Genomic DNA, 24,997 nt, shown 5'->3' with positions numbered 1-24,997 from the left:
GAGGAAAATATGCACAGCTTTTTGCCCCCCAGTTATGAATTCTACAAACTGGTTTTGGAGAAAACAAAAACAAGTTATGAACTACAAAAGCCAGATTTTAAGTGATTATAAGGGATAGCAAACAGATCAAAGCAGGTTACTGAACAAATAAAACAAATATGCAAACTAAGCTTAATACGCTAAAGAAACTGGTTACAAATACCAATTTCTCACACTAAATGTTGTTTGAGGCATTTCTTTCACAAACCAGACACTTTTTCCAGCCTGGGCTGAGCTCTTCTTCCCTCTTTTCTCTTTGTTTCTTAGTTGTTTCCAGCAGTCATCCTGCGCAGGGATTCAGTGAAGAATGAACACTGATTACCTCACTTCCCTGCCTTAAATAGGATTTACATATGGCAGGAATCCTTTGCCTTTCAGTATGATTCCCTCCCTCTCCCAGTGGAAAAATACAGGTATTCTATTATGGAGTCCAGTACCGGGTGACATGATCACATGACCCTGCAGTGTCAAATCAGCCATGAGTCAAAGGCTGTTTGTAGCATCCCAGAATGCTTTTCAGGAAGGTAGAGATTAGCATCTTCAAAGACCTATTGTCCTCCCTAATGGTTCATTGACTTGTTCCCAGCTAGCCAGCCAGACTGATTGCATTTTGTCTGGTGGGCATTCTCCAGGTGCAAACACTTTTGTAGTACAGATATATGGTCAATACTCATAACTTTAGATACAAAAATGATACATGCATACAAATAGGATAATCATATTCAGTAAATCATAACCTTTCCAGTACCTCACAAGACCCTTTAAGAGGAAAGAGGGATAAGAAGGAAGATCCTTTCATCGATTGAGAACTGATTAAAAGACAGGGAACAAAGGGTCAGAATAAATGGTAAATTTTCAAAATGGAGAGGGGTAACTAGTGGTGTTCCCCAAGGGTCAGTCCTCGGACCAATCCTTTTCAACTTATTCATAAATGATCTGGAGAAAGGGGAAAACAGTGAGGTGACAAAGTTTGCAGATGATACTAAACTGCTCAAGATAGTTAAGACCAAAGCAGACTGTGAAGAACTTCAAAAAAATCTTACAAAAGTAAGTGATTGGGCAACAAAATGGCAAATGAAATTTAATGTAGATAAATGTAAAGTAATGCACATTGGAAAAAATAACCCCAACTATACATACAATATGATGGGGCTAATTTAGCTACAACTAATCAGGATAAAGATCTTGGAGTCATCGTGGATAGTTCTCTGAAGACATCTACGCAGTGTGCAGCGGCAGTCAAAAAAGCAAACGGGATGTTAGGAATCATTAAAAAAGGGATAGTGAATAAGATGGAGAATATTTTATTGCTGTTATATAAATACATGGTATGCCCACATCTTGATTACTGTGTACAGATGTGGTCCCCTCATCTCAAAAAAGATATACCGGCATTAGAAAAGGTTCAGAAAAGAGCAACTAAAATGATTAGGGGTTTGGAACGGGTCCCAGATGAGGAGAGATTAAAGAGGCTAGGACTTTTCAGCTTGGAAAAGAGGAGACTAAGGGAGGATATGATAGAGGCATAGAAAATCATGAGTGGTGTGGAGAACGTGAAAAGGAAAAGTTATTTACTTGTTCCCATAATATAAGAACTAGGGGCCACCAAATGAAATTAATGCAAATGAATTTAAAGCAAATAAAAGAAGGTTCTTCTTCACTCAGCACACAGTCAACCTGTGGAACTCCTTGCCTGAGGAGGTTGTGAAGGCTAGGACTATAACAGGGTTCAAAAGAGAACTGGATACATTCATGGAAGTTAAGTCTATTAATGGCTATTAGCCAGGGTGGGTAAGAAATGGTGTACCTAGCCTCTGTTTTGTCAGAGGGTGGAGATGAATGGCAGGAGAGAGATCACTTGATCATTACCTGTTAGGTTCACTCCCTCTGGGGCACCTGGCATTGGCCAGTGTCGGTAGACAGGATACTGAGCTGGATGGACCTTTGGTCTGACCAAGTATGGCCATTCTTATGTTCTTATGATCCATCTTGCATAAAATATATTTTAGATATGCTATAATCATATTAAAATAATAGAGGGGGGAGAATAAAGGAGCAAAAGGGGTTACGAGGCCACAGGTGGAAGGGTGGAATGGGGGCGGGGCCACAGGCAGAAGGGGTTGGGAGTGGCCCCCCACTTGCTCTGGCCCAGGGCCCCAGGAAACCTTAATCCACCTCTGATAATGTGATCTTTTCTTATTGATGGTGGAAGTGCTAGGAATGAAAGTAGCTTTGGGTGGCTACAAGTTGGAACTCTATCCGTCTCAGGAAGTGCTGTGGACACTGAAGTTTCTTCTTAGGGATAAAAATATATGGACCTGTCCTTGGCATGAATTATTTGTATTAACAAAGTGCCAAAAAGCCATCAAACTTAAACAACTCCAGTGGTTAGGGAACATATTTGTAAAGCTCTGCCACTTTCAGAATCCTCTGACCATCTCATGATAATCAAGTATATGGAGACTTGACCTAAAAAGAAGAGAATATGTTTGTAAGCTTTAAGTAGATTCTATTCCAATCAGACTGCTATCTGAGATCTTCATCTTCAAAAGCAGGCTTTCTTTCTCTCTCTACTATGAATGAAGGGTTTGAAAATTCCAGCACCACAAAAAAAAAAAAATTACCTCACCCACTTTGTCTCTCTAATAGCCTGGACTAACATGGCTACAACTACACTGCATAACACCACAAATGTCTAAATTAGAGGTCCCCAAACTATGGGGCGCACTCCCCTAGTGGGCACAGAGGAACGTTCAGGGTGGGGGGCATGGCTGGGGCCCGAACCAGCCTTCATGGAGGTCGGGGAGGAAGCGCTTGCCCCAGCCTTGGCTTCCAGCCCACGTTGGGGTCCCAGCTGCCAGCCCTGCACTCCACTTCCAGCCCTGCACCCAGCCCACCCAGGACCACAGCTGCCTGCCCCATGCCTGGGACTCTGCTCCTACCCCCAGCTCCTGGCCCCACCCCTGCCCCCAGCTGTGGCCCCAGCCTTGGCCCCCTTACTCTTATCTGTGTCCCTCCCTTCCTGAAGCCGTGGCCCCTCTCCTGGCCCTGGTTCTGGGGGGGGGGGGGGCGGGTTGCGGACAGGAGAAATGGGGGGGCATGAGGTAAAAATTTTGGGGACAACTGATCAAAATGGTTTCTGTAATCCAACGTTAAACTGTAAAATACTGTTCGGCCACTTGTTAACTTCAGCCATACCTAAAGAGACAAGGTGAGTGAGGTAATATCTATTATTGGACCAACTTCTGTTGGTAAGAGAGACAAGCTTTCGAGGAAGACAGAAGTCTTCTTCAGATCTGGGAAAGATAGTCCCAGCATCACAGCAAAATGCAAGGAGGAACAGGTTGTTTAACATAAATAATTAGCACATATTGTAAGGGACCATTCAAGGTAGAGTGGCCTGTTAACACCTCTGCAGTCATAGGACAAAAAGAGGGGGTTAGTGGGTTACAGATTGTACTAATAAGCCATAAACCCAGTGTCTCAGTCCTTGATTTTTGGTGTCTAGCAGAGTAATGAATTTAAGAGTCCAGGCTCATGTTTTGACTCTGCCTTGAATAGTCCCTTACAATATACACTAGCAACTTATGCTAAACTATCTGTTCCACTTTGCATTTTGCTGTGACACTGGGAATACCTTTCCCAGACCTGAAGAAGAGCTCTTTGTTGCTCGAAAGCTTGTCTCTCTCATCAACAGAAGTTGATCCAATTGTTGGTGATCCTTTGGAATTCCAGGATGATTGTGTTCCATAAAATGATAGCCAGTTATCACTGTTGGATCTGCAGGTGACTAATGAGACCAATCTGGGATCGACAGATCTTGTCACAGTTGGGGCAGCCATTTCCCAACGGAAGGGGTGGAGCTGGATCAGGCTGCAGCACGTTCTTTCCCATTTCTCATTGTCTCCATTGGATCTCAAAATACTCAGATCCTTGCCATAAGATCCTTTTCCATTTTGGTCAGTCGAAGGTTTGGGTTTCCCATGAGTTTATGTCAATATTGTACTTCTTCATGTTGGCTTTGAGGGTGTTTTGAAGCGCTTTTTTCCCCTGCCCCTCATTCATTGGCCATGGCTCAGTTGTGAGAACATGACCTGCTTTGGGAATCAATCTTCGGGCATTCGAAGAACATGACCAGCCCAATGGAGTTGGTGGTAGATGATCATAGCTTAAATGCTGGAGGGTTTGGCTTAGGATAGAACACTGAGCTTGGTGCGTTGGTCATCCCACTTGATTCGGAAGATCTTGTGGAGGCACCATGGATGGTATCATTCAAGAACCTTGAGGTGTCTACTGTACAAGAGATACAAGAGATACTGTACAAGATTTCACCACCATACAAGAGAGCAGGGATAACATCAGCCTGGTACATGAGAAGTTTGGTTTGATTCTTATTGTCACAGTCTTCAAGGGCACATTTTCTCAAGCGTACGAAAACTGCACTGGTGCATTGAAATGCAATAAAATATATTATCTAACCCTCCTTGCCTCTCTAATATCCTGAGACCGGCACAGCTACAACAACACTGCATTCAGCTATACATGGCAGTACGTTGAAGGATCTTATGAAAGACGCATCTCTGGAGCATTTCTCTGAGAAGCAGGCTGTGTAGGAAGTCTACATCTGTTACTGGAGCCTGATCTTACCTCCCACTTGGTAAGGCAACTCCCATATTTTCATGTGCTGTGTATTTATACCTGCTACTGTATTGTCCACTCCAAGCATCTGATGAAGTGGGTTCTAACCCACGAAAGCTTATGCCCAAATAAATTTGTTAGTCTGTAAGGTGCCTTGTTGTTTTTCATCTGCTAGTAGCAGCCCTGTAACCTACTATGTACAAGACAGTTTCTTTTGGACATATTCTGCACAAAGCTGGGATTTCCATTCTAAGGATCTCACAGTTACAATACCTCATAATCTTTAAAGACAGCAAAGCAAAAAATAAGTGTAGGAGATACAGCTCTATGCCACTGTTATGTTCCTTTTCTTTAGATCTGTAGGTAGATGCACACTTTGTAATTCAAACTGAATTATATAGAAAACACAGCACTCCTGAAGGGTGCTCATCAGAACTTTGTTTTTATTTCTACTAGGTATGACATAGCCCACAACAATGGTTTCCCACGCAGCCTAATCCAAATGTTGTTATGCAGTATGTCTCCACAATATGAATTAAGAAAATATTTCTAAGGGGACTCTAATATAGTCCATGTTGCACTCATCTGATGCCATCACTTTTTGCCTTCTTCTTTACCTTCTCTTTTCTTTCTATCATATTCCAGGGTTGAAAAGATTCTCCCTTCTTTTGTTTTAAAGGCACTGATGTAGTGGGCTGACATCATCCTTGGTATTCTTTAGTTATATGAACTGAATCTTCAGTAGAGAGTGAAAGCCTTCAAAGGAATTACACCAGGAATAAAACTGACCCACTAATTTTGCCTTGACCATTTATCTATGGGCATGTCTATATGATGTGTCAGTGCATAGTAACCTGGGCTCATAGTGTGTTTTGCATCAATGTACACTAGGGAACTTTTAGTGTACAACAGCAGAGTCCATATGGACAATTAATGCATGGCATACTGGAATACTGAAGATTTATCCCCCAGTTTACTGGGCACTAATTCATTGTATAAACAAACCCTAAGTTCCAGCCCAACGAGAAGCGTCTTCACAGTAAGACACTTAAAGAGCTCAATCTGTTTAGTTTATCAAAAAGAAGATCAAGAAATGACTGTACTATCGTGGGAGAGGGGGGGAATACCTAATGCTAAAAGGATGTTTAAATTAACAGAGGAAGGCATAACAAAAACTAATGGCTGGAAACTAAAGTCAGATAAATTGAAATTAAAAATAAGGCAGAAATTTTAACTATGAGGCTATTTAACCATCACAACAAACTTCCCAGGGAAGTGGTGGATTCTCCATGTCTTAAAGTCTTCAAATCAAAACTGGATGCTTTTCCTGAAAGATATGCTTTAATGAAACATAAATTATAGAGGTAACTGAGTTAAATTCTATGCAGTGTGTTAACAGGAGATAAGATTAGATAATCTAATGTGTCCTTTTGACCTTAAAATATAAGACTCTTACATGCCAGAAGTAATCTTGAAACTCAGTTATGTACATAGCCATTCTCCCAACCTTGGTTGCTTAGGCAACCAGGGCTGTGTTAAACTCTCCACTTTCTTTCTCAAGCAAAGTTCATTGTGCCTCAGTTTTCTAATCTGGTAAATGGGGATAATGATATTTACCTCACATGAGTATGATAAGGTTAAATGCATTAATGTTCGCAATGTTCTTTGAGATCTTCAAATTAGACATTCAAAGTAAAGTGCAAAACATAGCCATGTAATATGTGTTTCTAAATGTTTGATTTTGATTAGCTCTGTTTTACTGTTCTTGATATTTTTATGTTTAATTTTGAAAATTTAAAAGTCTATATACAATATTAAATGTAACTTATTGTAAGATCTTTAGAGCAAAGAAAATTTCTTTCTACATGTTTGTATAGCACTTACCGCAAAAGGGAACTAATTTCAACTGAGAGCTTTAGGTACTATTGTAACACTAATTAATAAATAAATAATGATAATTAATAATGAAGATAGGTCCCAATGCCGCTCCCACTGAAATAAGATCCTTTCTTCATTGTAGTTGTAATGTATCTAGATGCTTTAAACAGCCAGCTTTCCCCTTTTCTTCTAAAAATGATCAAATCAGGCAACCAAATACATTTCTAAATTGGACTTTATTGAATACGGTTTATTTTGAACATTCAGGGATGCATCATATTTAGCAGACATGTGAGACAGGTAAGTGTGTTCTTTAAAAAATGCAGTGTGGAAAAAGCTTTGCATGGTAGAATATTTTGTTTAGAAATTACAGTTGTAGGCATTCTCTCATCCTCAGTAATATTTTCCATGTGTGCCTTTTTGTTTTTCAGCGATGCAAACGAGCAATAAAGGCCAAGGATATAAATTAATCTAACAGCTTTTGTAGCAATGCTTTTGATGGTTTCACTCAATTTCATTTTCCAGGGGGTACTGGCTTTTTTACTTCTCCTGTCGCTTGTAATATGTAAAGCACAATTCCCAAAGGTTTATGAGGCTATAAGGATCCAGAAAAAGATGACTGTTTCTCCCCATACACGCACATTCCACCCCACACCCACTCACCCACCCACCAGCAAAACATAATGCTGTACTATTTTTGGTAACAAGGAAGGGCCTCCCTATGAAAACAGAAAGCAGTGTATTTTCTCAGTTACATCAACTTGCAGTCTAATGCTGTGTTGTGCTCACTGTTTTTGTGGTGATGCAAGTCTTTTTTTTTTTCCCCTCCCTACAGCTGGTTGGATTTTCCCCATCTTACAGCACCTCGCAGGTCCCTTCTCTGAGCAGTACGTTGCCTGAGTGAGTAGAAACACAGAGATCAGCTGCAGGTTTTTATCTTCAATAACAGATACAGAGGGAAAGGGAAAAGGGTTGGAAAAGGAGAGACAAATATTGACTTGGCCTTATAGAAAGACATCCAGTGACTGAATAAAGAAGCCCTGTTCATGTTTTGGGATATTCTTTCAACTGGCTGGAACCAGAGCCGATCAAAAGAATGGGAAATGCCAGCAGACCCTTTAGAAGAATTGCTTATTTCCTATGCCTTTTTTGTATGCTTTTGCTGACTGAAGGGAAGAAATCAGTGAAGCCAAAATGTCCTGCCTGGTGTACTTGTACCAAAGATAATGCTTTATGTGAAAATGCCAGATCTATTCCAACCAGCGTTCCGCCTGATGTTATCTCACTGTAAGGGCTGTAAGCATTTGGTTATTTAATTTATTATTTAAAATTAACTATTATGTTTGGTGTTTTCAGCGCAGACTGAACGATGCTTGCAGTAGGGAATATACCTTCCGCATTCAAAATCATCAGATAGAATGTTAAAATGTGTGTTACATCTCCTTCCTCTATACATGTACCTTTTTCTGCCTTTTTCTGCATTATGTGAAAACTATAACAGATTTGTTTTTATTGTTAATTAACAGTAGCTATGTAAAGAAATTATATTGTAATTCACAGCTCAGTGTTGTAATGATGAATATTTGAGATCTCATTAACACAATTTTTTCCCCCTTCTTTCCAGATCCTTTGTGAGATCTGCTTTTACTAAAATCCCAGAAGGGAGTTTTTTGCTCACACCGTCTCTGCAGCTTCTGTGAGAAATATTTATATCATATGATTATTTGTTATGAAACATATATATCCATAAACAATATAGTAAGGGTCTGAATACCCACTTTATAAGAAATAGCAAGGGTGGCTCCATTACACATCAAAATACATAAACAGTTAGACTTTGAAGTAAAGGTAATTTTGAAAGATGGCATATGTTTAATGGGGTAGGGGTGTTAAACTGCATGTACTTGTTTGGGGTTTTATTAATTATTAATTATTATTATTTGCTGTCAGTATTAGTTGGAATAGATTAAATTCTGAAGATTGCTTTCTGTGATGACAGATGTGCTATCCTCTTATGTATTGTACTCTAATGGATGTTACTGAAGGAGTCTGAGCATTACAAGAACTGTGCCTGTTTCTTTTCTGCAATCTTAGGGCCTGATCCCCATTGATGAGATGTTTAGGATATCTCAGGATCAGGCCCTTAATTTCAATGGGATGAATCCTGAAGTCCTTACTCAGGCAAAACTACCATTAATTTCAGTAGAAGTGTTGACACCTCAATAGGAGTTTTGCCTGGGTAGGGACTGGATTTGGCCCATCATTTGTTATTTTGCATTCTCTAAAGTAGTGAGATTGATGAAAACTGTAAATTCTTAAGCAGTCATTACAAAATCATTACAAAATCAAACACTATGACAGTGTGTGCACTGAACAGAGCACTGGAATATTGTTAGATGTTTAGATTCATTTGTGTGTAAAATTTTACAGATTCTCCAGAGAAATAGCTTTCTAGAAAACTGGAAGAGTGATTATATAATCACTAGCTGTACAAAGATATAGGAGGTATAAACCTGAACTGTTTGCACTGGGTTTGCTATCAGTTTGAGATGTATCCAAATTTGTTTCGGAAATCTGACAAGAGACTTTTTTCAGTCTGTTCAAAAATGAAATAGGACACCTGCATATGACTGATTTCACATGGGTAGTAGATTTGCTACAAAGTGAAATTTTGATGTATTAGAGCACTAAGGCTGTTACATTAAACTCTTGGTGTTCTGGTAGCTGAAGCCATGACTCAAGCTGTGCTTTTCTACCTCAAGTGGAGCTGATAAGGAGGTGCAGGCATACTGTACAATTTTGGATACAGGGTAAATAGGTAAATGTAGTTACTATGGAAACCTGAATACTGTTCCATTGTGCATTATTCCCTACAAGATTTTCCAAAGTGGTCACAGATCACAAAAGGGACAAAGCCCACATGACTTCTGAGTGGGGCCTTCCAGCAGAGAGAAAAAGAAGTGGCTGTATTTGTATTATGTGGCTTGTATGTCAGTAAAGTGAAAAGGACATCATAACCCTCCCTCTTGGCTGTGCCACGCCACCTGCACTTAGCAATCCTACGTCTAGCATGGGCCATAGAATAGGTTAAGTGAAGTAGACTGGGAGTTCCTTGGAGCAGGGGCCATCATTTTGTGCTGTGTTTGTACTGCACCTAGAACAAAGGGGTCCCTGTCTATGACTAGGTCCTAGGGTAATAAATAAATAAATACATGATATTTAATAAATACCGCAGGCTGTATTTGCATGATCTACCATTCGCTTCACTCACACAATGTACCACATGTTATTGCTAACAAAATGCTGCAACATAATCTCCAAACTTACAAAAGCAGTTTTTGTTCCATTGTGGGTTTTGACAAGTAGTACGCTAAAACAATACAAACTATCCCCAGATTGCTTACTTTGTGATTGGGAACAAAAAAACCTCAACCCATTCACAGTTGGGAGAAGGGGAAGGAAGGAAAACTTAACTTCATATATACCCTGCTGCCCTGGTTGGGTTCGAGCAGCTTCTAAAACACAGAACATAAGCAATGCCACTAGACTAGAGGGCTCATAAACTATTTAAAGGGATACTATCCTATCCCTATATACTACAAAGAGGGTAGATTGTGATCAAATAAAAAGTATCCTGAGACAATTATGTTAATAGTAAATAAATAAATATGAATTGCAGACAAGCTATGATGCAGATCTACCATGTGGGTCTGATGGCAAGATTTGATCTCAAGCTTTTGAAACATACATGTGAGAAAATCTTTCCTTTTAAAACCATTCCTATAAATCTATGTCAAACTCTTTAACTGGAGAAAGCATAACCTATAGAAGCAGAGCTAGAAAATAACTGAACTTGAAATTTTTTAATGCAGGATTCCAAAGAATAAATTAACTCATTATTAATTAATGCCTTGTAATTTTGAATCTTTAAGTGCCTCTGGATATTACACTATAAGTCCATGTTCCCTTGAAGTCCAGCTGATTGTAATTCCATTGAGGAAAGTGAAACTCATCTTCGTGGACAATCCCCTGGCATATTAGGGGTGTGGAATCCAAAACTGATTTAAAATCACCAAAAGCAAACTTGTCTATTAATTATAAATAGGACAGACCATTAATCAATTTTATGAAAGATTAAAAGATTTTTATAGGAAAAAGTAAATGTGGTGGCAGTATATGATAGACAAAAAGAAAAATATATACATATATAATATAATGTATACATAATGAAACCTGCACTGTGAACCACCTCCGGTAAGCAAAATCCATTTTAAAATATGGTTCTACTCTGAACACTAAGTTAAAATGGCTTTAAGGGAGTCCATGCTGATTATATCTCAAATGTGCTCTTTTCACAAGTTAAAAGATTTTTTCCTAATTGCCAGCTCTGCAAACTCATCCTGCAATCTAAATGTCAAGCTAGGGTCTTCTCCCACATCACCATCAGAAACAAAGGTTCTGCAGGGCAATTCAGGCCCTTAGAGATACCTGTGCACCTCATTGTCTTCTGGGTATGTCTTTAGTAATACTTGTGCAGTCCCATTAGTTTCATGGAGCTTGCATAGGTAGCTGATTGGCCTGATAAGCATGTGCTTAAGTCCTACTGTACTCAGATGGAGCTACATCAGTTTAGCTCAGCTGAGGATCTAGTCCTTAGTCTAGAAAGCAAACCAGTTTTGCTGCTCCCTAGGGTCAGTGGTTCTCAACCTATTTACCACTGTGGGCTGCATAGGCAGCTCTCTATGTATTATGTGGGCCACATCCACACAGTACATATATTACCTGTATGGCCCTGAGGATGTCACATGGGCCACAGCTGTGTGCTGATTATGCCGCTAGCAACCCACAGGCCACAGGTTGAGAACAACTGCACTATACTATGCCATATATGGGCAGTGCACATTAGCCATATTATCCTGCAACCCTTACACAGACAAAACCTTTGATGTGGTCAGTGAGAGTTTGGTCTGCATGGGGACTTCTGGATCATGCGCTAAAAAGTATAAAAATCTAACAGTTTATTTTGTATTTCTTTATGCAGGTTATTTACATCAAACTCTTTTGATGTTATTAGCGATGATGCTTTCATGGGCCTTCCTCATCTAGAATATTTGTGAGTGAACAAAATATTTCTAGAATTATGGACCAGGTGGGATTTCCAAGTTACAGGCATTGCTTTAACCAAAATGAATTTGTGACCCATTACAGGTTCATAGAGAACAACAGCATTAAGTCAATTTCAAGAAATACTTTTCGAGGACTGAAATCTTTAATTCACCTGTAAGTAAAGTGTTTTCATGTATTACTTAATAGAGTGTATTTAATTTAGTAACTGAACCATCGTGTGGTTTAATTTAGCATTTGATATTATATAATCATTGACGTTTGTTGCTTAAACAATGTCAATATCCATATTATGCAGACCAGAAATGGCAAAAAAAAAAAAACCAACAAAAAAAGCTTCTCAGCCAGGTCATGTCTATCCAGCCCTGTACAGGAAGAATGATGCAAAAACGGTCCACTTGGCTGCTTCCCCTTTTCTCTTTCACGCACTAATCCGAGGAGCAAGAACAGGATTATGATCTTGCTGTTCAAGAATAGTTTTAGAAAGACAATCAGCTAAACTAAGAAAAGTTCCAATTTCAAGCTAAATCAAGAAACAAAAATATAGAAGTAGAAACTGAAAGCATGTGAGCCCAGGACAGGATACTGACACCTGTAACATTTAGTTGCAAATGTATGTACAGTATTTGCAGGGTCTGATTTATCAAAGCTAAGCTACTGTCATGTTTAATCAAAAGGTGTGTGGCATTTTCAGTCAGTTTTTACACACCATATGTATCCATATCAAATTAATTGTTTATAAAAAATTGAATGAACTTCCTTTCAAAATATAGCAGTTACCTTTTCTATATAGAAAAATATACCAAAAATATTCTAAGAAAATGAGGCTTTGTTATGGAGATTTTGCTGTCTATAAAGTCTAAATAACATTAATTGTCTAAAATGTGTGGGGTGTGCCTAACATATGTATGAATTCCCTACTCTGATCGTTTGCATTCACACAGGCATATATCTTGGTGTATTTGTCATATGCGGGGGAGTGTATTCTGACCTTTTGTCCTCAACATAATAGCTTCTAAGAGAAGTACAGGGTCATTTGGCTTTTTGTTTCATATATGGTCAGATGCAGGGGAAAGCACAATTTCACCTACATATGGTGAATGCACAAATATAATTAATTAAATTTCACCTAATTCTGCATCATATAACAAATGCATCATAGGATACTATAGACCAGGTCCTTAGCTGGTGTAAACTGAATTCACTGTGACTATTCACATGCGTAAAGTTATTTGCATGCATAAACATTTTTAGGACTGGGACAATAGAAAGAGAGAGAGAGAGAGAGAGAGAGAGAGAGAAACTAAGATGTGTGGTATATACATAAATATCTGTCTACAGGTATAATTATGGCGTAGTTAAAAAAAAGACAGAGAATGGGATAAGATTGTTGATAACCTGAAGGGCCCGTAAACTGCAAACATTTATGAACATGAATAGCTTTACACACACAAATTATTTTATTTATTAACTTATTAAATTATTTATTTTATTTATTTATTTATTATGTGCCTGCTGCTATCAGTGTGCAGGTGTTTTCCCAACACAGAGGAAGATACAGTCCCTATTCTGCAAAGGACACAATTTAAAAATAACATCATGTCTTAACTGTTGTGCTCGCTTAAAGGGACCCCTCAATAGTTTTCTAAGGGAAAGCATATGCAGGAGATGAGACAGTATTTTGAACAGCTATTGTCTGCATGTGGTTGCATACACAATCTTGGGAGATGAGTTTATATATCATGCAGTTTCTTCACATGCAAAGCTAATCTTCAATACAATGGGAGTTGTATTAGATGGAATATATGGGCTAATGGTGTTAACATAACCCAGGCATTGTCAAACATTGAACAGTGTTAAACAAGATTCAGGGTTTGGTATACAGAGACCTCAGCCTGCTTAAAACCATGGCAAGCGCATCATTAAAAATCCTTTAAACTTTGTATTAAAGATAAAGAAAAGAAAGAAAACCAGGTAAAGCATTTGAAATGTAAATATTAAATAAGGTTTTCATTTTAACGACGTTCTTTGTTCCTTTTACTGGAGAGAGGTTTTAGAAGGAAAATCCCCCTTGTCTGACAGTCTCTTAGATGGTATCAAAGATGGTAATAACTGTCCTTCTGGGGGAAACAGAAGAAGTTAATTGAGATGTGTTAGAGCTGTTGTTGTTGCTGTTGTTAAAAGCTGATCCTATTTCATCCCAGGGCGTTTGGGATTCAGCTGGAGCTGGTAGAAGTGGCAATTTTATCAGGGTACTTTTTTTTTTTTGGCCCGGTCTGATCAGGGCATCTCTCAGGATTAGGTTGAAGAAGGACTGGGTCCCAGGAGATGGTAGGGGTGCCAGTCATGATGGTGAAGCCCGCTCCAGAAGCCAATGTTTCTCCAAGAAGTCTCGTTCTTTAAGGACCCACAAAGGGAATTGTGGGTGGATTACCCCATCTTCCTTTATGATAGTTAATTCATGTAGAACAGCCTCTGCAGAACTAAAACTACTAGAAACATGTGAAGGGGTTTCACTTGAGGAAAAAGATTCATATTTTCCTGGGCTTTTGCAGTAATAAAATAAGTTCTATTACTAACTTTGCTCTTTTGAGGGGTCTTTTTGGAAAACATTTTAACTTACAAGTATTTACTGACCTCAGGAAAAACAAACAGAATTCAACCATATTTGGTTAAAATCAAAAAGGAAAATTAAAAATCACAGATCATGAGACGAAAAGGAAAAAATAAAAGTTGAAACACAATTAAAACAAGGCACTATGATAAAGTGTCTGAAACAAAATCAAAATAAAATCCTGAAACATTAATCAGAGTGAAACAGATGCAGTTTCTTGTGCTTTGTGCTCCTAATCTTTTTAATGACCTTTTACTTCCCAAAGCCAATTATGAAAACATTCAGTTGCTTGCCAAGGAAGCCAATTGCCACATTTGTATAACCCTTTGAAATCTGAGTCACAGCACCAATAAACGTTGTATTGAGCTCAAGGGCCAAAAGAGTTAAAAGGTGTTATAAACTCTTTCACTGCCCAACACTGAAACAGTGTTACAAAGATTTGGCGAGTGGGAAGGGGTTTCTACAGAGACCCTGGTTTGCTTAGTTTCTCTGGCAAACACCCAAAGGCACTCATTCTAAAGCAGGAAATATATTGATTAAAACACAAGAAAGAACAAGAAATATTTACACTTCAATGAAATTGAGTAATTATGCAAAACAAACTTAATCAAAAGCTATTAAAATTTTTCTTCTTTTGGAGGTAAAATATCAGTCCCTTATACCAACAACCTTTCTGTGATGAAAAGGAAAGGGTTAATTTTACTCTCAGTCCTGATGTATGAAGGGTATTTACTTCTGTGGAGAAGAGACAAGATAGAAAAGGTGGGGGAAATATAGCTTTTGTTGATGTCCTTGGAACCAGTATTCTGTTATGAATGGATGCTTTACACTCGCATGTCGGCCACAACAACTGTTGCTGTGGTCCCAGGCTCACAGTCTGGTCAAGGACGTCATCTGGGTTGGTGCTTTTTTCCTTAGACAGGGCAGGGCTGGATAAACCATCATCTCACTGTGCTGATGCATGCAGTTCAATTGATTTCAGGATCCAGTGAATAGGTGAGAGAGCTTAAACAAGAGCAAGGCCTGATGAACTTCCTCTCGGAAAGAAAATCCTTTGGTCAGGTCTGCTCCTTCTGTCTTAGGGTCAGGGAAGATGAGATTAGAAACATTCAGTCAAGTCAAGATGAGAGTTTTCAAAGTATTTTAAAGACACCTCCTCCCCCAAAAGGGGTTGGAATGTGGGCAATATAGTTTATCCCCTCATTATTTTGCCCACCAATTAGGGCTAATATTCGACACACCAATTTTCGTTCATTAATTTCCAGACCTGCATTTTCGTGTCTGGACTCATTCAGTCTCTCTGTCTGATTTTCTTGCACCAGTTTATAACATTATTTTTTGAAAATAATTTGACTTACTTTTCATGGATGATTCCCAAACAGGCAAAAAGTTATAGGCCCAGTTGTCACAGCAGAGTTTTGCAGGTAGAATACCTACAGAAGCAGGCCCATAAACTACTCAGTGTGACCACTTTAATCCTTGTTTGTACATCCTTGTCCTTTCCTAGAATGTGTCTATATACACTTACCTAGCATAACAAGTAGATTCTCTGAGTCACACTCCACTTGAGGAAGAGCAGAATACTATTGTCATGTAAAATACGTCAAAGATATTCGTGGTAATTATGCATACTGATGAGTTCCATGAAGTGATGGCAGAATATGACCTTTGTTCTGTATACTCCGCCCATTTCCTTTTCACAAGTGAATTTCTGTATTCCAGTAAAATTACCCAAACATCTGGGTTTTACATTTATGCAAATAACTCTAATAATTGGAATGTGTCCTCACTGTAGTGTAGTCACATCTAGTATACCTATTCAAGACAATTCATTTTGAAGAGTGGAATATTTTTTTAAAAGCATAGGAGCGGTATAATTGCACTTTTGACTCATTTAATGCCATAACCCTAAATTGCAGAATATTTTAGCATAGAAAATTATTTCCATGAACAAGATGTAATTTGGATGGCATCTTTGAAGTTTTTCAGAAAAGCAAAATGTCATTCTGAGATTTAAAATATGGGCCTTCACACATAATTACACAGGACTGAATATTTACTCCCTCATTAGCATCCATCCTTTCCAACTAAGTGTTTTCTGCACAGGTACCACTAAGAGCACCATCTAGAGGTTACATAATAAAATCTTATGGCATGTTTTCTAATAATGGAAGATATAAAGTGCCAACCTTTCATCCAAGAATCGGCTCAATGTATAAATCTGGATTTTTTTCTGTTAATCTGATTCCCACTAAAATCATGAACTTTTAGTAGCTCTGTATCCATTATTGTGCTCTGCTTGGTATAATTCGGTGATAAAGATTACGTAAGGCTGGGATCCTGCATGTTTATACATGTGCTTAACTTTAGATATGTGAGTAGTTCCATTGACTAATATCAAATTACTCACATGCATAAAGTTAAGCAAATGCATAAATGTCTGGCAAGTTTGAGTTTATAAATTAGTTGCAGTAAACCAAATATGGTCTAAATGTAAATGGCGCCAGAGAGGGCACATTACTCACACACAAAAACACTAACCTTTAAGTTTTAACCTTAAACATGTGGTTAAGTACTTTTCTCAATCAGAGCTATTGTATCTAAATGCCTCCTTGTCAGATGTGTACAATTTACAAGTAAAAATAGTTTTTATTTCTAATGCCCAGTGCCACAAATTCCAACTGGAATCTGAAAATCATGCCAGCTTCTTTCCTTTTCATGCATCCTCACCAGTGATAAAAATTTTGCTGACCAAATTAGGCACTGACTCACACACACACAACCATATTCTCTTCTAGTTATGCCCTGAGTGATACTTGTGAAAACCTTGCATCATCCATGGGCTTACACAGGTGTACCTGCTGGAAAAAATGAATTAACTATTTTAAAAGTATATTCACATCTTCTGTCCACTTTACCAGTTGAAACTGTTGGGTACTCTCTTAGTTTAAAATAGTTTTCTTGAAAATCAAAGACATAGTATTGTTATTATTTGCTGGTAAGATAACTTTTTATCCCTTAATAACCCAAGCAAGAAATCTTTTAGGCTTAACTCAGTGTTGACCTCCAATTTCTGCTTTATAAACTTATTGACTCCCAAAAATGTTAGTTACTGGATATTTTCAGAAACCATGAGCCAATGAGAGCTAGCTACAGTATCGTGGATTCAGTGTTTAAGATAGATTGTGGTTCCTAGAAAGTGGACATGGAGGCAGGACATTACAATATTATAACAACACACATGTCCAGAAGGGAAGACATTTGTGTGTCCAGTCATGGCTAATCATTTTAAAATAATGGTGTTGGCAAAATACTAGAGATGATCACATTTTCTACTACCCTGAGTGAAGTACTGTAAATGATACAAGAATGTTGAAAAGCAAGAGAGCAATAGGAAGTGTGAATATATCTTAGCAGAAGAAAGAGTCACAAGGTAAATGAGATATTCTTTAAAGTAATCTTGTATAACTAAGGATTGAAGTACATTATTGTTCTTTACCATAAAAAACAATATTGCATTTTGTAGAAATGTATTATCTGATGAGCTGACATATTTTCTTTTACAGGAGCCTTGCAAACAATAATCTCCAAACACTTCCAAAAGACATATTCAAAGGGCTGGATTCCTTAACAAACGTGTAAGAAATCAGCAATTTCTTATTTTCAGACACTATGGTTAGAAAAAACAGGCCATTGCCTATTGGTGATGACTGCAAGACATTGTAAAGTACTTGATTTGGAATTTTGGGTATATGAATTTTCACCTCTCTTTTAACTTCTTTCATGATGTAAAATATACAAGATAGACCTAGTAACAGGACGCTCCTATGACCCGGTGGACATTCAGGCCAGTAGACAGTGGAGGAATCCTATCACATTGGTGGGTGAAGGTGGCAGAAGCAAGGGTGGATTTGATTTATGTTTAATGCTGTCAATATTGTATAATATTTCCCAGATAAGATTATATATATAATAAAATAAAATAAGAATTCTGTATGGTCATAATCCCAATAATATGACACTTAAATATGGCCATTGAAATAAGAAAAAGACATCCTTTGTAATGCAAACAGGACACGATGTGAAAGCAGGGAGAAGGATACTTGATGAGAATGAGAACATTTCATGTTTCCAATATAATCTAACAGGAGGCTATCTTTAAACACAATGACCATTTAAAATCTCAGTACAAGTACTTTATACCTGGCTAACTCAAACTGCAACCAAAACAAAACGTAAACTAGTTTTAAATTTTAAATTTGTAAACCAAAGTATCTTAAACATTTGTAAAAGTACAAAATATATTTTTGAAATATATGCTTGGACCAGATCTTGCAGTCATTCCACTGGAAGAGTCCCATTAGAGACAATGTGCAAAATTCTGGCTCCCCCAGTACACATAGAAGTTAGACTCAGTAGATACCTAATGTTCCCTGCACCAGTAAGTCCTGGAGCTGGCCCAATGGCACTCCAGGGCTATTTAGGGCATAGCCAAGTGATCAGGCTGCTTCCCTCTCCCCTGCATGCCTTCTAGAATCTGACAACAGGCACCACAGAGTTTTGTATTGCTTCTGTTAGCAGCAGTTCTGCAATACCCCAATATAGTTCTTCATCCACACCCTCCAGTACTCCCTGAGGCCTTCTTCTGGAGTCTGCCAAGTGTTTATAGAATGCCTCAGAACACCACCAGTCAACCACTACAGTTCCCCACATACCCAGTGCTCTTCACAGGGCACCCAGTCCTGCAAGGCATTTGACACCTCCTACACTGAATGCATCCAATGAAGTGAGGTGTAGCTCACAAAAGCTTATGCTCAAATAAATTTGTTAGTCTCTAAGGTGCCACAAGTACTCCTCTTCCTTTTGCGAATACAGACGAACACGGCTGCTACTCTGAAACCTCCTACATAATGTGAGCTGAGGGTGTCAGCATTTTATAAGAGGCACTCAGTATCTTTCAAAGGCCATAGTTTGACCCAAAGGGAATTCAGGTTATATCCCTTATGACCCTAAATGAGTGTGTTTAAATGAAGAAGAGCAGAAATAGGGGTAAAGCTGAGGAACTGTCCACTGATCACTAAATTAATCTATCATGTCACAGTAATTGTCCCTGTGTCATCTAGAATGTCCTAGTGAGGAAATGCTAAACAATGAGAAACAAAAAAAACAAGATTTGGGCCAAAAAGTTGGACAGGAATTTAAGTACCTGTAAATTTAGGATTATAAGTAAAATACGGAAGAGCAGATACTTCCACTGATTCCCAACCTAAGCTTGTCTTGATTTCCTTAGTATAATTGAAACTATTTAAGTTTTTGCAAGTAGTTTTAACAAACTGTTGTGTTGTTTTTGTTTGTTTGGGTTTTTTTTAATTGGTTCAGGACAAATTAATTCAGGAAAGTCCAGCATTCTCATAAGAGAAAGCAAGAATATAGTCATTTTATAAAAGTCCTTGTTATTTTAGTCTTGTGATGTTGTGGAAAACAACAGCTAATTGATCAATGTCAGTGTGTGGTTTATATTTTTACAGGGATCTTAGAGGGAACACATTTAATTGTGACTGCAAACTGAAATGGTTAGTGGAATGGCTGGGCAGCACCAATGCAACAGTTGAAGACATTTATTGCGAAAGTCCACCAGAATATAAGAAACGTAAAATCAATAGCCTATCACCAAAGGAATTTGATTGTATTATTACAGGTAATGTGTTCCAAATTATTTCACCTCATTACTTTAAAATCAAGGCTATATTTTCTAATTAAGGGTGCAATTCTGCAAGCAGTCTGCCTATGGACCTCTCACTGAGTCAACAGGAATTCCTTGTGGATTCAGGCCTGATACAGAAACCATTTTGTGCATCTATTACTAGTCTTTACTCAGACTTTAATAGGAGATTTGCCTATGTAATAATTGCAGAATTGGGACCTATAACTGTAACAGGTAACCTTCTTTTTCAGTTCAGAAAGAATAAGCAGCCTTTAAAATTCTGTCTTATTAGCAGGAAAACTAGACTACTTATTAAATGTATTCTTTAAAAATAAATGAGTATCAATTAACAAGACATTATTTTAATATGGTGAAAAAATACATATGGAAAGAAATGCTACCTTTAGTTATCAAATGTTATGTGTGCTTTTGCAGAATTTGCTGTTTATGAATCCCTGCCATATCAGTCTCTGTCAGTAGATACTTTCTCCTACATGAATGATGAGCATGTGGTTATTGCCCAACCTTTTACTGGAAAATGCATCTTTCTTGAATGGGACCATGTAGAAGGGTCTTTCAGGAATTATGACAACATTACAGGTATGAATAATGCATGCCAAATAACATTACATTACCTGATCTCAAAGGCAGTGCTAACTTTGTCCTTTATCTTTCTTTTTGTAGGTACTTCAACTGTTGTGTGTAAACCCATAATTATTGAGACTCAGCTGTATGTCATTGTTGCCCAGCTCTTTGGAGGCTCCCATATTTACAAAAGAGATATTTTTGCTAATAAGTTTATAAAAATTCAAGATATCGAAATTCTTAAAATCCGAAAACCCAATGACATTGAAACTTTCAGGATAGCAGAAAACTGGTATTTTGTTGTTGCAGACAGTTCAAAAGCTGGCTTTACCACGGTTTACAAATGGAATGGAAACGGATTTTACTCCCATCAGTCTCTGCATGCGTGGTACAGAGATACTGATGTGGAGTATCTTGAAATAGCAGGCAAACCTCATTTAATTCTGTCTAGTAGTTCCCAAAGACCTGTAATATACCAATGGAACAAAGGAACAACTGAATTTGTTAAGCGTCTCGATATCCAAGATATGGAGGATGTGTATGCAGTGAAACACTTCAGAGTGAAAGAGGATGTGTACATTTGTTTAACAAGATTTATTGGTGATTCCAAAGTAATGAAATGGGGAGGTTCAGCATTTCTGGATTTACAAAGAATGCCATCCCGAGGGTCAATGGTATTCCAGCCTCTTCAGATAAACAGTTATCAATATGCCATTCTTGGAAGTGATTATTCTTTTACTCAAGTCTATTATTGGGATACTGAAAAAGCAAAATTTGTGAAGTTTCAAGAATTAAACATACAGGCACCAAGATCTTTCACACACGTTTCCATTGATAAACGCAATTTTCTCTTTGCTTCAAGTTTTAAGGGAACTACATTAATTTATAAACATGTCATAGTTGACTTAAGTGCATGACACTCATAATTCTGAGATTACATCAGACTTTCTACCGTAAGTGGACAAAATGAACTAAATGCATGATGACTCTTATCCTACTTCCAGATGAATGCCTTTAAAAGTTGAGATTGCTAGAACAAAGTATTACTAGTATCTTCATCTTTAATTGTCAAGTCTAGTGGTGTTGGAAGTTGCATTTTTTAACAAAAAGAAATTAAATTAACTGTTCTTTGCATCCACAATATGTAAATATGCGTGCAACTGCATCTGTTGCTAAAAGTATTAAGATGTACTTTTCCATTTATTTATTCACCTGTTTGACAACAACTGCCAAATAAAATGTTTACATTTTCTGTCTTTCACATTCCAAATATGATTATTTACAGGTGATAATTTTTATTTGTGTATATATTATACACATATATAATAAACAACAAGGTGTGTTGTACATGGCAGTGTTTTTGTTACATGTTTCTTTTAATATTATAAGCCACAACAATAAAGCACAAGTGGTTTATACATGTAATCACAACCACATGATAAAGATACAGCATTACATCCCAACTCTATAATTGGTCCAATGCAGACAGACACTTGCATTCATGTGGAGCTCCACTTGCTTAAATGGGACTCACACTGACATGAGTATGGATCTAATTTCAGGATGGGGCTTTATATTGTGTACAGTTTGGGAATTCTTAATTTTTGAACAACATATGGAGTAATCAAAAGAATAAAGTCTTGTTGTCAAGGCCTATCTGCTACTCCTGCTGGAGCAGCACAGAACAGGTCGTGTCAGATGTGACAACATTGTTCTGTACAATAAAAGAAAGCTAGGAGCACATCTTATTTTTCAGTTAACATCTTTTCTATATCTGAAGTTTAACACATCATTTGCATGGATGCCTTTGTAATTTTAATTGCTGTCAAGTCTTTTTAGTGTTTTTGCAATTATTTAATCTTCAACAAGTTTCTCTATTCCTCTGAATGTGGTTAACTGAAGACATTTTTCTGCTCTCCTGCACTAAAGATCAGTAAAAGATATTGTCTAGAATCGGGAAGTTTTAAATGTAACAGGACAAACTCAAAAGCATGTGTAAGCAGGTGCAATTCCACCTAAGTTACTCATCTGCTCTTAAATTATACCAGCTCTGAATTTGACCTCAAAATCTATTAAAAGATCACAGATGATATATTTACACAAAAGATTACATTATGTGTAGAATCTGAGACACTAATGTCCAGATCCTATTTTTGAAGAGCATTTGGTACAACTCAGGAAAGGAATACAAACATGGTTTTAAGTCCCCCAATGTTAGGCCAAACTATACCAGGCCATTCCCCTTTGGGCTATTCCCACAGTAAAGGAGCCATTCTGGCAATTGGAGATCACTGGAGCATAAAGGCGCACCAGCCACACCCCTTTTCCCCCAGCTACACCCATTACAGTGGCCTTATTCCATCCAAGGATCCCACCAAACTGAAGAGATCCTCCAGGAACCATATCTGCAAGTTTTAGGGCAGTTTTGCACTGGAAAAGCTGTATGAAACTGCTCTAGCAATTCCTGGCCTCTGGCCTTATATATCCCTACCTTACATGTAAATACTTAACTCTCATTGGTATTAATCCCATGCAAAACCCTACTGACTTTGGCTTTTATGAATGGATAATCAGCTGAACAGGATCTCCCCGTATGATGCTGTGGCCAAAAAAGCTGATGTGATCCTGGGATGCATAAGCTGGGGAATCTTGAGTCGGAGCAGAGAGGCTATTTTACCTCTGTATTCGCATAGGTACGACCGATGCTGGAATACTGTGCCCAGTTCTGATGCACACAATTCAAGAAAGATGTTGTTAAATTGGAGAGGGTTCAGGGAAGAGCCACAGGAAAGGATTGGAAAACATGCCTTATAGTGATAGACTTAAGGAGCTCAATCTATTTAGCTTAAAAAAGAGAAGATTAAGGGGTGACTTGATTACAGTCTATAAGTATCCACATGGGGGACAAATATTTAATAATGGGCTCTTCAGATCTGGCAGAGAAAGGTATAACATGATCCAGTGCTGGAAGTTGAAACTAGACAAATTCAGACTGGAAATAAGACATACTTTTTTTATTGGGGAGAGTAACCATTGGAACAACTAACCAAAGGTAATGGTGAATTCTCTATCACTGACCATTTTAAAATTAAGATTGGATGTTTTTCTAAATATATGCTCCAGGAATTATTTTGGGGGATTTCTATGGCCTGTGTTATACAAAAAGTCAGACTAGATGATAACAATGGTCCCTTCTAGCCTTAGAATCTATGAATGTAGCTGATGGCAGAAGTTGACGCAGTACATTTTAATCTCTAATGTATAAACTTAAATATCAATACTTCTATATTCTTGTTTTCAGGCTCAGACATGCAAAATTTATTTCCTGATTTTTCAGCTGTTGTTCGATACCTTGCAATAATGTGCCCATCATCAGGAATGTCTGTAACATTTTAAAATGTGAATTCCTGTAATGCTTTACATGGAATATTCCTAGCATCAAACTGATTCCTGATAAATGCCAAAGTATTGACATTTTGTTGTGTGGAAAGTTTCTCCAAAGAATGATACTGAAATAATTACTTTAATGTATTCGAGTTTTTCCACATTTTGTGGACTGCAAAAGGAACAATCTTAGTACAAGTAGCGCCACTTCCAAAAAGTTGGCCAAGATTCACCTTGCACACAGCTGAGTGAGGGCTATTTTGATTTAGCCTTTATGGCACTGGAAAAAGTTGAATTCTAAGAATGACATTACTAATACTTGAGTAGTGCTGACAGGTCAACAACAGTGTCAATTCTAGAAACCCTGAGCCAAATTAATCTATGTCACGACTCCATTGACTTCAGTGGAATTATACCAGTTGCAGATTTAGCCAGTGTATTTTAAGAAGTGCTATTTCATGGAGTGACTTTAAATGAATATATTTCAGGAAGTATAGGTATTAGTTTAGAGATCCACAGGGAGTCATGTGGCCTTATATTTTAATTCCCATATTTAAAATATGGGAGTGTATACATTTATGTACTGAATTTGTAATGTTTACAAATTTTTGAAGACTCTGACTGGCAAACATGAGTTTCACGATATGAGTGTCTTATTTAAATCACACAAACTAATTCTGCAAGTTTCTCTGCATGGGTGGCCCATTGTGCACACACATGGAGCCCAAAGAAGCAAGGGTTCACTCACACAGAGCAGCTTGCAGGATTAAAGCCTCAGTCACATTCTCTTCTTTCACACCACTAGGAGGATTGACAAATATAGTTGAAAAGCAATCTTTAAGAATGAAGAAATACATTCATTTTGAAGTGTAGGTTCTCTCTGTTATCTTCTACACTTAAACACAAGGTTTTCTACCTTAAACTAAAATATTGTTTGATTTTAAAAGTCAGAAAAATCAATGTTACTTTAACAAGTTATGCTATAGTCTAGTGAAGATGGTGGTAGCTGAATTCAAGTAGAAATGGACATC

General features: G+C 37.7%; 1 protein-coding gene across 3 annotated transcripts; it reads left to right on the top strand.

Moving 5' to 3' along the window:
* Positions 1-7,242: 7,242 nt before the first annotated feature.
* On the top strand, positions 7,243-21,836 carry LGI1 (leucine rich glioma inactivated 1). 3 transcript variants are annotated; one of them, XM_073353857.1, is made up of 8 exons: positions 7,243-7,455; positions 8,180-8,251; positions 11,597-11,668; positions 11,764-11,835; positions 17,860-17,931; positions 19,822-19,991; positions 20,433-20,597; positions 20,682-21,836. In XM_073353857.1, exons 1-8 carry the CDS (start codon positions 7,358-7,360, stop codon positions 21,497-21,499), a joined length of 1,539 nt encoding a protein of 512 aa, XP_073209958.1. In that variant the 5' UTR covers positions 7,243-7,357; the 3' UTR covers positions 21,500-21,836. The 3 variants fall into 3 exon arrangements, with proteins under 3 accessions (XP_073209958.1, XP_073209957.1, XP_073209959.1); XM_073353856.1 differs by having other exon boundaries at positions 7,362-7,842; XM_073353858.1 differs by lacking the exon at positions 7,243-7,455 and adding an exon at positions 7,762-7,851.
* Positions 21,837-24,997: the final 3,161 nt, after the last annotated feature.

This window comes from Lepidochelys kempii, chromosome 7, assembly GCF_965140265.1.
Source record: "Lepidochelys kempii isolate rLepKem1 chromosome 7, rLepKem1.hap2, whole genome shotgun sequence".
Lineage (NCBI taxonomy): Eukaryota > Metazoa > Chordata > Testudines > Cheloniidae > Lepidochelys > Lepidochelys kempii.
The sequence above is the reverse complement of the archived record's forward strand: the minus strand, read 5'-3'. Positions and strand labels throughout refer to the sequence as shown.